This window comes from Notolabrus celidotus, chromosome 18, assembly GCF_009762535.1.
Source record: "Notolabrus celidotus isolate fNotCel1 chromosome 18, fNotCel1.pri, whole genome shotgun sequence".
Classification (NCBI taxonomy): domain Eukaryota; kingdom Metazoa; phylum Chordata; class Actinopteri; order Labriformes; family Labridae; genus Notolabrus; species Notolabrus celidotus.
In genome coordinates this window covers 2,730,452-2,745,361 of record NC_048289.1, presented here as the reverse complement: position 1 = coordinate 2,745,361, position 14,910 = coordinate 2,730,452, and the positions used below count along the sequence as shown (strand labels likewise).

The following is a 14,910-nucleotide window of genomic DNA, read 5'->3' as shown; positions in this document are numbered from 1 at the left end:
TTTTCTCTCCTTTTCACTTTCTGCTCTCTGTTCATTCTTTATCCGCTCCTCTTCTTCCTGTCCTCTCTGATCCACTTCCTTTCTTTTCTTCTCATAGATTTCTCTTTCCTGTTCAAACTCTTCTTGGAGTTTTCTGAATCTTGTTCTTTCCACCTGTCGCCTCTGTTCCTCTTCTTGATTTCTTTTTTCCCACCATTCATTTTGTTGTTTCTCTCGACTCTCTCTTTCTTCTCTCATCTTTTCTCTGCTCTCCTCCAGCAGTCTGTAAATATTTTCTTTTTCCTCTGATTCTAACTTTATCTTTCTCTCCAAATCTTTAAGTTTATGTTCCCACTCCTGTTGTCGAAGTTCTTCCTGCTGTTTTCTTTTCCTGTCTTCTTCATCTCTCTTTTCCTTTTCTTTCATTTTGTCCTCTTGTTCCTTGTGTTTGATTTCCTCGTGTTCTTTAAGTTCCCTTTCTCTCTTTTCTCTCTCTTTTATCATGTCTTCTTCTTGCTTTTTCATTATTTCCACCATTTCTTTACGTTTTCTTTGAAGTTCCTCCCTCTCTCTCTTCATCTCCTCTTCCTTTTCCTTGAAGAGTCTCTCCATTTTGCTCTTTATAGCAGGTTCAGCTTCTCGCAGCATCTCGTTGGTGTAGCAGCGGCCTCCATTTGTCTTCACCATTGTGTCGATCTTTGCCATCAGCTCACTGACCTGAGTTCTGTTTTGTTTCTCACGGTTATTGAACACATGGTATCTTCCTCCACAGTCAGAGATCAGTTTCTTAAAGGAATCATCACATTCTGTTTTTATGTATTCTTCAATGGACAGCTTCTCCTTTTTAAGTGAATCTCCTCCAGTTAAAAGAATGATGGTGAACTTTTCAGCTTCTTTCCCAAAGCCTTCTTTGATCAGTTTTAATGTCTCCTTCTCCTCAGGTGTGACTCTTCCGATATGTACCACCAACAGGAAGACATGTGGACCTGGAGCCAGAAGACTGATGCATTTCATCATCTCTTCATGAACCTCTTCATGAGACAGAGTCACGTCAAACAGACCAGGAGTGTCGACCACAGTGACAGGACGGCCATTCACTTTACCTTCTCCTTTCTGACAGTGTTTAGAGACTGATTTTTGGCCTGGTTCAGCTTTAAACTCCTCTCTTCCTAGAATGGTGTTTCCTGAAGAGCTCTTCCCACAGCCGGTCTTCCCAATGAGCACAATCCTGAGACACTCGGGGCTCTGCTTCTCATCATCACCTGTGGAACAAGAAATCAAAGAGTTACCTTTAAATGCTGGGAGTTGTGTCTGAATAGAAAGAAATGTAAAATGTTGGAAGGACAGAAATAATTTTAATTAGCAGTTACAACCATTATTTACATTACTCACAGCTGATCAGGCATCTTGTTTTCATGTCCTTTAGCTCAGCCTGTAATGTGCTGATCTTTTCCATTTGGACATGTGCAAATGTTTCTGTTGTGTAGCTGCAGGGTTTGTCTTTGTAAAGTCTTGTTTTTTCCACCATGTCCAACAGCTCTGGGATCTGCTGTTTGTCCTTGATGTTGAGAACAAAAGATCTTCCTCCACAGCTCTGAAGGAGCTCCTGAATGGAATTGTTTTTCTTTAGAAAGTTAACAACAGCTGGAGCTGTAGGATCTGACTCTACAGTGAACAGAATCATGGAGAAGTCATTGACTTGAGAGCTGAAGGTGTCCTGGATCATCTTTGACTCTCCCTTGTCCTCTTCAGTGAGGGAACCCACAGGTAGGACCAGGATGAAGGCATGGACACCCTCTGGATCACAGAGGGAGACACACCTGAGCGATTCCTTCATCACTGTCTCCAGAGGTATTCCAGACAGAGCAGGGAGCTCCACCAGGGAAAGCCAACATCCACACACCTCTCCCTGATGTTTAACACACTCTGATGAGCTGGAGGCTGAATGAAGACCTGTCTGACCTAAAATGGCCTTTGCTGCTGAAGTCTTCCCTGCTCCTCTCCTCCCACACAGGACCAGGTTTAAAGCTGGTTTCATGTGGTCAGACTTCCGAGTGATCAAGTGATCAGTGAGGGTGAGGAAGTCTCCTTTGTTCTCATTAATAAGGTTCTCAATCTGCGTCATTAATGAGTGGATGTCATTTTCATCCATGCTGTAGTTTCTGTCTCCACAGTCTCTAAGTAGACGTGTTAAAGAGTCGTCTGGTTGACCGTCCTCCTGTGTGCTGATGATCACTGAGTGTTTGAAGGCATCTTGACCAAAAAAACTGAGGATGAAATTCAGTCTTTGTCTGTTCTCTTCAGTGAACTCTGAAGGATTCACTAACAGCAGCAAGACATTTGGTCCTGGAGGACAAAGACTCACAGCGTTCCTCATCTGTCCTCTGAGCTTCTTCACAGGCAGACTGAAAACATCTGCAGTTTTTACTACTTTTAAAGGCTTTCCTCTCCACTCTCCAGTCTCCACACTTTCTTTGCCTGCAAATGGCTTTTTCCATTGTTTTTCTTTTTGAGTGATCAAGGCACCAAGCTTTGTTTTAAAGTCATCATTTTCACCCAGCAGCAGAATTCTCACTGTAACATAACAAACAAACAAACAAACAAACAAACAAACAAAGAAGAGAAAAACAGAGAAAGATTCAGGATTACCTCTGCAACACTGTTTACTGGTTTTCACAGTTTTTTTCACTAACCTCAGCATGTGTCATTTCTACATTTGTATTATATATTTTACTGTAGCTTGATCTTTAAGTTGTCTATGCATTGTGTATCTGCTATATGTAGGGAGCCTGAGAACAGAGTGTCAGTGTCAGTGATCCCTTTAAATAACATGCATGACAGCTAAAGAACTGGAGCGAACTTCTGGCTGAATGTTTACAGGTTTGCTGTTTTTTAACCAGAAGGACTCTCAGTGATAATAACGTGTGTGCATGTTTGATAGTTTACTTACTCTCTCCTGGAGGAGGAGGTGTCACCCCATCATCACTGGCACACAGACCTGTAAAAAGATGACACTTAAACTTGCAGCCTCATGTTTTAATGTCATCAATGCTGATATGTATGAGAAACGTTTCATCAGTTTTATGAAAACATCTTGTTCTTACCAGCAGAAGTAACAGCATGCAGGCTGCCAGGCTTTGTTTCCTCTTGTTGTGTGCTTTGTGTTTCACCCGTTGGATCCATGAACACATCGCAGCTGACATGCTCTCCATCATGCTCCTTCACAATTTGACCCAAACGTGTCAACAGCTCTGGAAGTTCAAGGTTCATCCACTCCACACATCTGTCCCTACACTCTCTGATCATGTCTTTAAGGGGGGAATACTGAGTATGTTTAGAGCCCTGCTCTCTGGGTGATATCAGTATCATTGAATGATCAAATGATCGATCACTGAAGAGTTTAAGGACTCTGCAGAGTCTCAGTTTGTGTTCCTCACTGAAGTCTTCAGGCTGTAGAACCAGCAGGAACACATGAGGTCCAGGATCAGAGAGTCTCACACAGTCAGTCACATGTTCTGTCAGTCTGTCTTCAGAGATGTGGGGACAGAGCAGATCTGGAGTGTTGATAAGAACTATGTATTTTCCCTGTATCTGTCTTCTGACCGTCAAACAGACGTCTGGTTCTTCCTCAGTGTTGAACTCAGTCTCTCCGAGTATAAAGTTCCCCACTGAACTCCTCTCAGACCAGTTGTTCCCCAGCAGAACCATCCTCAGCTCAGACACTGTGAAAATCAAGGATTGAAAAAAGAGTAACTTGTGTTTATTGTTTTTATTTATGACTGAATTAATATGTAATTCTACGGGTTTGATACTACTAATTACTCTCTCACAAATACCATAAACACAGGTAATACTATAAATCTGAATTCAAGTTTAACTCACTGTCAGGTGGTAACCATTCCATGCTGCGACTGCGCCTCAGAGGAAACAGACCATCTGTGTCTGTAAGGACACAGATTCATTTTATCAGCAGTGAACATAGACTTTCATTACAGTTACTAGTGAAGATATCAACATACAAACATCAGCTCATGATTAAATTGTTTCATTGACAATAGGCGTTCAAGGACTGTTTTCTCTTTCTGTCCTGCTGTAACATCTGAGTAAGAAGCTCCTCTGTTGTCTGTATAATATTTTAACAGAGAGAGCAGTGTTACCTGTTAATGTCTGACTGGACCCCCCTGCTGCTGTAGTCGCCATGACGTCTCTCTGCTGCAAACATCAGAGACTGATTCAACTGGAAAAGAACAGAAGGGTTTGAGAACGTGAAGAAAAGATTAGAGGTCAGTTTGGTTACTGAGGATGACAAACCTTATACAGATGTATTTTTTTCTGTCATGTTTAAAATAAGATAATATTGAGATAAAATAGGATAAAATAGATAAAAAGGAGAAAAAAAAGAGAAAAAAAGAAAAAAAAAGAGAAAAAAAGAAAAAAAAGAGAGAGAAAAAAAAAAAAGATAATATTTTATTGATCCCCAGGAGAAATTAGGTCATTGCAGCATCACAGACAAATGTGATTTAAATCTTACAGCTCATGTTATTTCATGTCTTGTTATGTATTACAGTCATGTATCTTGTATTGTGTTTGTATGTTGGGTCACTTGTTTGCCCTAAACGTTTGGATAGATTATTAATCTCAAAGAGTTTGTCCTGATTAGATGCAAACTAAATATAAATAAAATGTATTTATCAGGATAAACCCCTTGAGATGTATCATCTCCTTTTAGAGGGGGCCCCACAACATAAAGTATATCCCATATTTAATATGGATCAATAACTGGTGGACCGAGGTCCAGACCAAGAAACCGTCCCATATGGACCTGGACCTACAATCAAAACAGAGGGTTCTGTTATAAAACCTGACGGGTGCTTCTATTTTAACCAGCACAGCTTTTATAGTCTTTATGGTAGTGGTTAACTGGCGGAGGAAACGTACGGACCAATTGCATGCCAATTAAACCATCCCACCTGGTACCACTCAGCCAATCAAATCTGTGCATTCCAGGCAGTAAAAATGACGACAATACAGATCAGACAGATGAGAGAGTTAGAGGTGAGTAACATGTGAAAAGATGGTAGAAAGAAAAAGAAAGATGGTGATAAAGTTAGAGAAAAAAAGGAGATATACAGAGGAGTGAGACGGAGAAATGGAGCGATACAGACGACTGCGCTGGAGAAAGTTTAGTAAATAAGGAACTAGTGACCCTCTCCATAAAAGAAAAGTGCACAGTGAAAAAAGAGCATTTAATTCAGAATGGACAGACTCAATGCTGTTCATGCTTCCCACTGGGAGCACAAACCAGCGTATCTCATGTTCAGAAACCGTGGCTCTTATTAAAATGTGAAATGCTATTATGAGACAAAACATGAAGGTTTTGAACAAACATACCCACTCAGATCTAAAGTGAGTCCTGTAAATTATTTTCTTCCTTAACTTCTCATCAATCACCTCATTTTAAAGACATTTTAAAGATCAAAGAGTGAAAACTAAAGAGAACCTTCAGATTCAGACTAAAACACATTTAGAGATTTCATCTCTTACCTCAACATGTTGAGACTGCTGTGTAACGCCCTCTACATGTCACAGGTCTAAATGACATTTTTAACATCCTGCAGTGTTTATATTAACTCTACTTCCCATCAACAAAAACAGGTATTCTACCATTACTTTCATCATTTGGTTATTTCTCTGTATGTAGTTGGTAGATGAATTTCTTGCTGCGACACAAACAGTGTTACAAGAGAAACTAACAGACGACAAAGAGGGGGAGAAGAGGAAACTGCAACTAAGACAAGTCTGAGAGTCACATATAGGGAGAGGAAACAGCAGCAACAACACATCTGACAAACATGTTCATCAAACCCTCGTATGATTTTAGTTTGAGTGTTGAGTTCATGAACAAACTGATTAAATAAGTGTTGTCTGATTGTTCTGTCAAATATGTTACTAATTATTTAATCAATTAATAAAGAAGTGGTGGGTTTGATTAAGTGTTAATTCTTACCTCTCCTTTTCAGATGTGTAAATTAAAGGTAATGGAATGGAATTTTATAAATACACTTTTTCATATTAATTCACAATAAAAGTAGGTTTATTGCTACATGAAAATATCCTAACAGATTGGGTCCCATTTTAATTTTTCATTTATTTATTTATTGAATTGGGACTATGCACATTAGCCAACATTAATGCATTGAGCATCAATGTAAATGCACCAGACTTAGCACTGATGCTAAATTTCAGCTGTAGTCCCAAGGCAAGTAGCCACACAACATTGACATGGTAAGACTTTAAAGGGGACATATCACGCTTTTTTCATCAATATATATTGGTCTAAGAGGTCCCCAAAACATGTCTTTAAAGTTTATGCTCAAAAAAACACTTTGAAATCAGATTTTGGTCTGTCTGAAAAGTCCTCTTCAGTCCTCCTCAGAACACTCTGTTTTCTCTCTGACCACGCCCCCTCAGGAAGTGGATGTGCCTCGGCTCTCCAGCACGTTGATCTAATGTTTACATGTTGGCTGAATATACACGGCTGCTCAGAGATCACGTTACTTCAACCCTCTGAATCTGATCCTGACGGAGAGGCGCCTGTAGCAGGACCTTTCTGAAGGATTGGTCATAGATTTAGTGTTTCTTGTTGTTTTATTTATCAGTATGTAGACGTGTGTCTTGGTACACAGCTACGAACATGTAGCTATGTGGCTATGCTAACTAGCGCTAGCACTTATCCATGATAGATAAAAATCATCTACTAGATCTTCAAATCTGCAGACGTGGGGAGTAAAACCGACCTCTGCCAGAAAGGCAGCAGGACCTTTTATGAAGGATTGGTCACAGATTTAGTGTTTCTTGTTGTTTTATTTGTCAGTATGTCGACGTGTGTCTTGGTACACAGCTACAGCTATGAACATGTAGCTATGTGGCTATGCTAATTAGCGCTAGCACTTATCCATGACAAATAAAAATCATCCACTAGATCTTCAAATCTGCAGACGTGGGGAGTAAAACTGACCTCTGGGTTTATTAAGACAGCCTACAACTAGCATGCCTCCCTCCTAAGCTCCTTGTTAGCACACATTTGTGCAGGGAATGAAAAACGGAGGGGGGATTCAGTATTATTTTATACAGTCTATGGGCTGAACAAGCTCCGAGCTCTGACTCCGTGACAGACCGGATATTGTTGTTACGTAACAAAAACACGGAAGTCTGAAACGGCTGGTTTCACACACATTTACAGAAAGGTGGAGAAATCAGAACAGGGGCAGAATGGATTTTTTTCATTCTCGGGGGGTTTGTAGACATGCCGGGGACACATATTTCAGGTAAAGAACCATTAAAAAGTCAATTTTGCATGATATGTCACCTTTAAAATCTCAAAGCTACAGATCATACGATAGACAATTACAAAACAAAACACGGGCAGACAAAATCAAGACTAACAAAACACAGGCAGACAATATCAAGACTAACAAAACACAGGCAGACAATATCAAGACTAACAAAACATAGGCAGACAATATCAAGACTAACGAAACACAGGCAGACAATATCAAGACTAACAAAACATAGGCAGACAATATCAAGACTAACAAAACACAGGCAGACAATATCAAGACTAACAAAACATAGGCAGACAATATCAAGACTAACAAAACACAGGCAGACAATATCAAGACTAAGAAAAACACAGGCAGACAAATCAAGCCTAAGCAAACACAGGCAGACAATATCAAGACTAACAAAACACAGGCAGACAATATCAAGACTAACGAAACACAGGCAGACAATATCAAGACTAACGAAACACAGGCAGACAATATCAAGACTAACAAAACACAGGCAGACAATATCAAGACTAACAAAACACAGGCAGACAATATCAAGACTAACGAAACACAGGCAGACAATATCAAGACTAACAAAACACAGGCAGACAATATCAAGACTAACAAAACACAGGCAGACAATATCAAGACTAACGAAACACAGGCAGACAATATTAAGATTAACAAAACATAGGCAGACAATATCAAGACTAACAAAACACAGGCAGACAATATCAAGACTAACAAAACACAGGCAGACAATATTAAGATTAACAAAACATAGGCAGACAATATCAAGACTAACAAAACACAGGCAGACAATATCAAGACTAACAAAACACAGGCAGACAATATCCAGACTAACAAAACACAGGCAGACAATATTAAGATTAACAAAACATAGGCAGACAATATCAAGACTAACAAAACACAGGCAGACAATATTAAGATTAACAAAACACAGGCAGACAATATCAAGACTAACAAAACACAGGCAGACAATATCAAGACTAACGAAACACAGGCAGACAATATCAAGACTAACAAAACACAGGCAGACAATATCAAGACTAACAAAACACAGGCAGACAATATCAAGACTAACAAAACACAGGCAGACAATATCAAGACTAACAAAACACAGGCAGACAATATCAAGACTAACAAAACACAGGCAGACAATATCAAGACTAACAAAACATAGGCAGACAATATCAAGATTAACAAAACAAGATAGTTTAAAACTTTAAAGATTAGACAAACGTCCAAAAAAAGTCTGTAATTATCCAGGTCAAGCATATTAAACTTTTTTTTAATTTTACTGTGATGAAAATGAAAAGGTTTCCTATCTAAAAATTTAACAGCCTTCTTGAAGAGAGACTTGATGGGTTTCAGAGTACAGTCTGCTGCATGTGTCCAAGTTGAGAACCAGTAATTTATGTGTGAGAATATCATGGCATGCATATATACTTTAGCTGTCTTGGAGGTAAGGAAATATGATGGAAATTTGACAGCTTGAATTTGATGATATTTGTGATTTTTTTAACATATGATATAAAATGATAAATTTGTGTCAAGGACCACTCCAAGATACTTATACTCTTTTACAACATCAAGGCTTTCTCCATTGACCACTACAGATGGTTGGTCGCCCTCCGCTGACTGACGGGAGAAAAACATGCATACAGTCTTTTTAGTGTTTAGGTGTAAGCAAGATTCATTAAGCCAGTGAAATACAGGTACCAATGCTGCTGATAACATTGCAGCACCTTCTTGTTTTGATTTTGCATGGACATATAAAACAGTATCATCAGCATATAATTGCAAATTCACATTTGGACAAACTTTAGGTAAGTCATTAACATAGAGCTTTTCAGATATTAAATTATTTTTAAAACCTCAGGAACAGTTATTTCCCTTAAGCTAAAAATCAGCTTTATGTCATCAAGGGGGTTATGTGGAGTGTCTGGACATTTAAAATTCATTGTCAACTCTTCAATTGAATGTATGAAGAAATTGTGCAAACTACTAGCAATAACATCTAAGTCATTTATCAAATTACCATTCACCTGGAGCTTCATGTCATTGGATGTTGGGTTTTTATTTCTTCCTGTTAGCTTATTTCATTGTTCCCATATCAATTTTCCATTGCCTTTTGCCCCATTTATCATTTCAATAAAACAATCTGCTTTAGCTTTGTGAAACTGTTTTACAACTTTGTTTCTAAGTGATGTAAAAATCTGTCGGTCACAAATGAGCCTTGTTTTTAGAGATTTTTTAGTGCATTATCTCTTTCTTTTATCAATTTGTGAACATTATCCTTCAGCCAGTCTTTTCATGCTTTTTGAATTCCACTTTTTCAGTGAAGAGATCCAGAACCTGCGTGACACAATTAGAGAAAGTGCTACAGCTGTCCTCCACTTCATTATTTGTTAGTAGATCAGACCAATTGTATAATATATGATTGGTATTGGTATTACATGATGGCTGCTAACTCTAATAGGGCTAGTAAGACGTTTCCAGTTAATTTCTCTTGAGCATAGGATGAGATTATGGTCAGAGAGCCCAGACAAAAGATTAAATGTTTTGCAAATCCTATCCGATTTATTTGTGAATATTAAATCAATTGTTGTTTTAGATGTATTGTTTATACTTGTTGGACCTTGAATAACTTGAGAAAGGTTGTGGTTATTTGCTAGCTGCTTCAGTTTTTTTCTGTCAGATTTATTGTCCCAGGTAATATTAAAATCACCCAAAATAATAGTTTCCCTTTTAAAATCGCAGCATTTTAAATAGTTTTAAGTTGATCATAAAACTTATTTTTATAGGAAGGAGGTCTGTACAGACATATCAAAGTAAACGACATTTCAGGGGAAATAGTTATGTTGAGACCAATACATTCAATATTTATTTCTGCTGGCCATTCAATTAATGGAGACAAACATGGAGTTTGCTACTGTTGTGTTTAGTTAAAGAGGTTAAAGTTGAAGGGTGCCATGCAGCCTAACTGAGCACACAAGTGAATGTTTAATCTACTATAACTACCAATGAATTAAGACAATGTACGGTTACATGCAGCAACAGAAGGCACCTGTTTCTCCAGCTGACATAGACGTTTACTGTCTCCTCAAGCGACAGTTTTGAAGTCAGATTGTAACATCATAATAAATAAACTATGTCTCATCTTTATATAGAGGACTGGATCGATGAGTTTCAACATGAGAGTTTGTTATTTTGCCGCAAAGTTAAAAACAGATGTTTCTGATAACCCATTCAGTCACTTCCTGCTGCTCCACAACACAAGCCTTCATAACATTTATAACCATAGCTTTATTAAGAGGTCATAAAACTGATCACAGATCTGTACAGATATTAAGCATGTCTCATCTCTTTGGTGGAGAAAAATTAATCAGGTTATTAAATAAATGATAATTAGAAATGTTCTGTTATGACTCCTGTTGTTAGTCTCTCACATGTAACACTGCTGCACATTTACTCTTTATACATCATGTCAGATCAGAGCGGGAGTCTTCCTCCTCCTCTGATATCTAAAATGAAGTCCTGTAACTTGTTTTCTGCCTGAACACTCGACACTAACTTCTCATCAATCACCTCATTTTAAAGACATTTTAAAGATTAAAGAGTGAAAACTAAAGAGAACCTTCAGATTCAGACTAAAACACATTTAGAGCATGTATTTGATGGATTTCATCTCTAACCTCAACATGTTGAGACTGCTGTGTAACGCCTTCTACACATCACAGATCTAAATGACATTTTTAACATCCTGCAGAGTTTATATTAACTCTACTTCCCATCAACAAAAACAGGTATTCTACCATTACTTTCATCATTTGGTTATTTCTCTGTATGTAGCTGGAAGATGAATTTCTTGCTGCGACACAAACAGTGTTACAAGAGAAACTAACTGGTGACAAAGAGGGGGCGGCAAGAGGAAACCACAACTAAGACAAGTCTGAGAGTCACATATAGGGAGAGGAAACAGCAGCAAGGACACATCTGACTAACACCTGCATCAAACCTTCGTATGATTTTAGTTTGAGTGTTGAGTTCATGAACAAACTGATTAAATAAGTGTTGTCTGATTTGTCTGTCAAATATGTTACATACATGAACATGTATGTAAATGTATGTATTAATGTGTGTAATAAGACTTCTGGATTAAGATATTTAATATATGAACCTCTACATGTATTGTAACAAATGTATATTTATGTAGTATATTTAAATATAAAATATAAGTAAAGTATATTTTAAACTCTGACAATCTTTAAAAAGAGATGATTATTGTTTATGTTGGTATTTAAAAAGGAAGCTGACTGGATCTTTATTGAATTAATGAGTTACAGAGAAGTGGTGGGATTAAATAAGTGTTACTTCTTCCTTCTCCTTTTCAGATGTGTAAATTAAATGTAAAGGAATGAACTTTTCTAAATAAACATTTTCATATTAATTCAGAATAAAAGTAGGTTTAACTCTACATAAAAATATCCTAACAGATTGGATCACATGGAGTTTGTTACTGTTGTGTTTAGTTAAAGAGGTTAAAGTTGAAGGGTGCCATGCAGCCTAACTGAGCACACAAGTGAATGTTTAATCTACTGTAACTACCAATGAATTAAGACAACGTACGGTTACATGCAGCAACAGAAGGCACCTGTTTCTCCAGCTGACATAGACGTTTACTGTCTCCTCAAGCGACAGTTTTGAAGTCAGATTGTAACATCATAATATATAAACTATGTCTCATCTTTATATAGAGGACTGGATCGATGAGTTTCAACATGAGAGTTTGTTATTTTGCCGCAAAGTGAGAGGAAAGATGATTCTGATCACCTGTTCAGTCACTTCCTGCTGCTCCACAACACAAGCCTTCATAACATTTATAACCATAGCTTTATTAAGAGGTCATAAAACTGATCACAGATCTGTACAGATATTAAGCATGTCTCATCTCTTTGGTGGAGAAAAATTAATCAGGTTATTAAATAAATGATAATTAGAAATGGTCTGTTATGACTCCTGTTGTTAGTCTCTCACATGTAACACTGCTGCACATTTACTCTTTATACATCATGTCAGATCAGAGCGGGAGTCTTCCTCCTCCTCTGATATCTAAAATGAAGTCCTGTAAATTATTTTCTGCCTGAACACTCGACACTAACTTCTCATCAATCACCTCATTTTAAAGACATTTCACAGATTAAAGAGTGAAAACTAAAGAGAACCTTCAGATTCAGACTAAAACACATTTAGAGCATGTATTTGATGGATTTCATCTCTTACCTCAACACGTTGAGTCTGCTGTGTAACGCCTTCTACACATCACAGATCTAAATGACATTTTTAACATCCTGCAGTGTTTATATTAACTCTACTTCCCATCAACAAAAACAGGTATTCTACCATTACTTTCATCATTTGGTTATTTCTCTGTATGTAGTTGGAAGATGAATTTCTTGTTGCGACACAAACAGTGTTACAAGAGAAACTAACTGGTGACAAAGAGGAGGGCAAGAGGAAACCACAACTAAGACAAGTCTGAGAGTCACATATAGGGAGAGGAAACATCATCATCTAACAAACACCTGCATCAAACCCTCCCCTCGTGTGATTTTAGTTTGAGTGTTGAGTTCATGAACAAACTGATTAAATAAGTGTTGTCTGATTTGTCTGTCAAATATGTTACATACATGAACACGTATGTAAATGTATGTATTAATGTATGTGAGTAGACTTCTGGGTTAAGATATATAATTCATGAACCTCTATATTTATAATGTCAAATTAGTATTTATGTATCAATATGATATAAAGACAATAAGTAACACATATTACAAATTTAGACAACCCTCTCCTTTTCACATGTGTAAGTAGAATTTATATTAGTGATTGAACAGTTTTTGTAAAGTTTGCTTTTTATATTTAAGTAACAGAGTAGGTTTACTGCTACATAAATGTATTGTAACGGAGTGGGTTACACAGAGTTTGCTACTGTTATGTTCAGTTGAATAAAGTTAAAGGATGCCATGCACCCTAACTTCTCACATGTAACACTGCTGCACATTAACACGCTTAGTAAAGCCTACTACATGTCACAGAGATTAATTACATTTTAAACATCCTGCAGAGTTAATATTAACTATCAAACAGGTATTCCACCATTACTTTCATCATTTGGTTATTTCTCTGTATGCAGTTTCGGTCGAGTTTACTCACCGGATGAATTTCTTGCTGCGAGACAAACGGTGTTACAAGAGAAAGTAAAATATGTATGAGAAGGGGGAGGCCTAAAAAAGAGGAAACCGCAGCTATGACACAAATCTGACAGACTCATATATCAACTCCTGGTATGATTTAAGTCAGGGTGTTGAGTTCATGAACAAGCTGATTCACTACATTGAAGTGTATTCTGTTTATCTAGCATCTTAAAAGTAAAACAAGTTCTGCACCGAGGGGCTCCACAGTAACAGATATAGACTTTACATAAGCAGCACAATATACAGTTCAGAGGAAACATGGAACAAGATTAAAATAGAAGCATGCAAGAAAATCAGAAAGAGAATAATTTGTATTCTAATTATGTAAAAGGTTATGAATATTTTGTTGACAAGACACTTCTCTATGAAATTAACAACAATGTACTCACCCTCTCATACACACACCTCAGAGGTTAAACACAGTGAAGTTAACACATTCATACACACACCTCAGAGGTTAAACACAGTGAAGTTAACACATTCATACACACACCTCAGAGGTTAAACACAGTGAAGTTAACACATTCATACACACACCTCAGAGGTTAAAGACAGTGAAGTTAACACATTCATACACACACCTCAGAGGTTAAACACAGTGAAGTTAACACATTCATACACACACCTCAGAGGTTAAAGACAGTGAAGTGAACACATTCATACACACACCTCAGAGGTTAAAGACAGTGAAGTTAACACATTCATACACACACCTCAGAGGTTAAAGACAGTGAAGTTAACACATTCATACACACACCTCAGAGGTTAAAGACAGTGAAGTTAACACATTCATACACACACCTCAGAGGTTAAAGACAGTGAAGTTAACACATTCATACACACACCTCAGAGGTTAGACACAGTGAAGTTAACACATTCATACACACACCTCAGAGGTTAAACACAGTGAAGTTAACACATTCATACACACACCTCAGAGGTTAAAGACAGTGAAGTTAACACATTCATACACACACCTCAGAGGTTAAAGACAGTGAAGTTAACACATTCATACACACACCTCAGAGGTTAAACACAGTGAAGTTAACACATTCATACACACACCTCAGAGGTTAAACACAGTGAAGTTAACACATTCATACACACACCTCAGAGGTTAAACACAGTGAAGTTAACACATTCATACACACACCTCAGAGGTTAAACACAGTGAAGTTAACACATTCATACACACACCTCAGAGGTTAAACACAGTGAAGTTAACACCTTCATACACACACCTCAGAGGTTAAACACAGGGAAGTTAACACATTCATACACACACCTCAGAGGTTAAAGACAGTGAAGTTAACACATTC

The 14,910-nt window shown here is 37.6% G+C and overlaps 1 protein-coding gene across 1 annotated transcript; it reads right to left on the bottom strand.

Annotated features, from left to right (window-relative positions):
• Positions 1-6: 6 nt before the first annotated feature.
• On the bottom strand, positions 7-4,277 carry LOC117830470 (GTPase IMAP family member 8-like; the record flags this gene model as incomplete). The annotated part of the gene is made up of 6 exons (XM_034708609.1): positions 4,137-4,277; positions 3,862-3,921; positions 3,084-3,701; positions 2,930-2,977; positions 1,372-2,553; positions 7-1,241 (listed from the first exon to the last, which is right to left on the bottom strand). Coding segments are annotated over exons 1-6 (3,186 nt in total), but the record flags the coding sequence as incomplete, so codon positions are not given.
• Between the last annotated feature and the right edge of the window lie 10,633 nt (positions 4,278-14,910).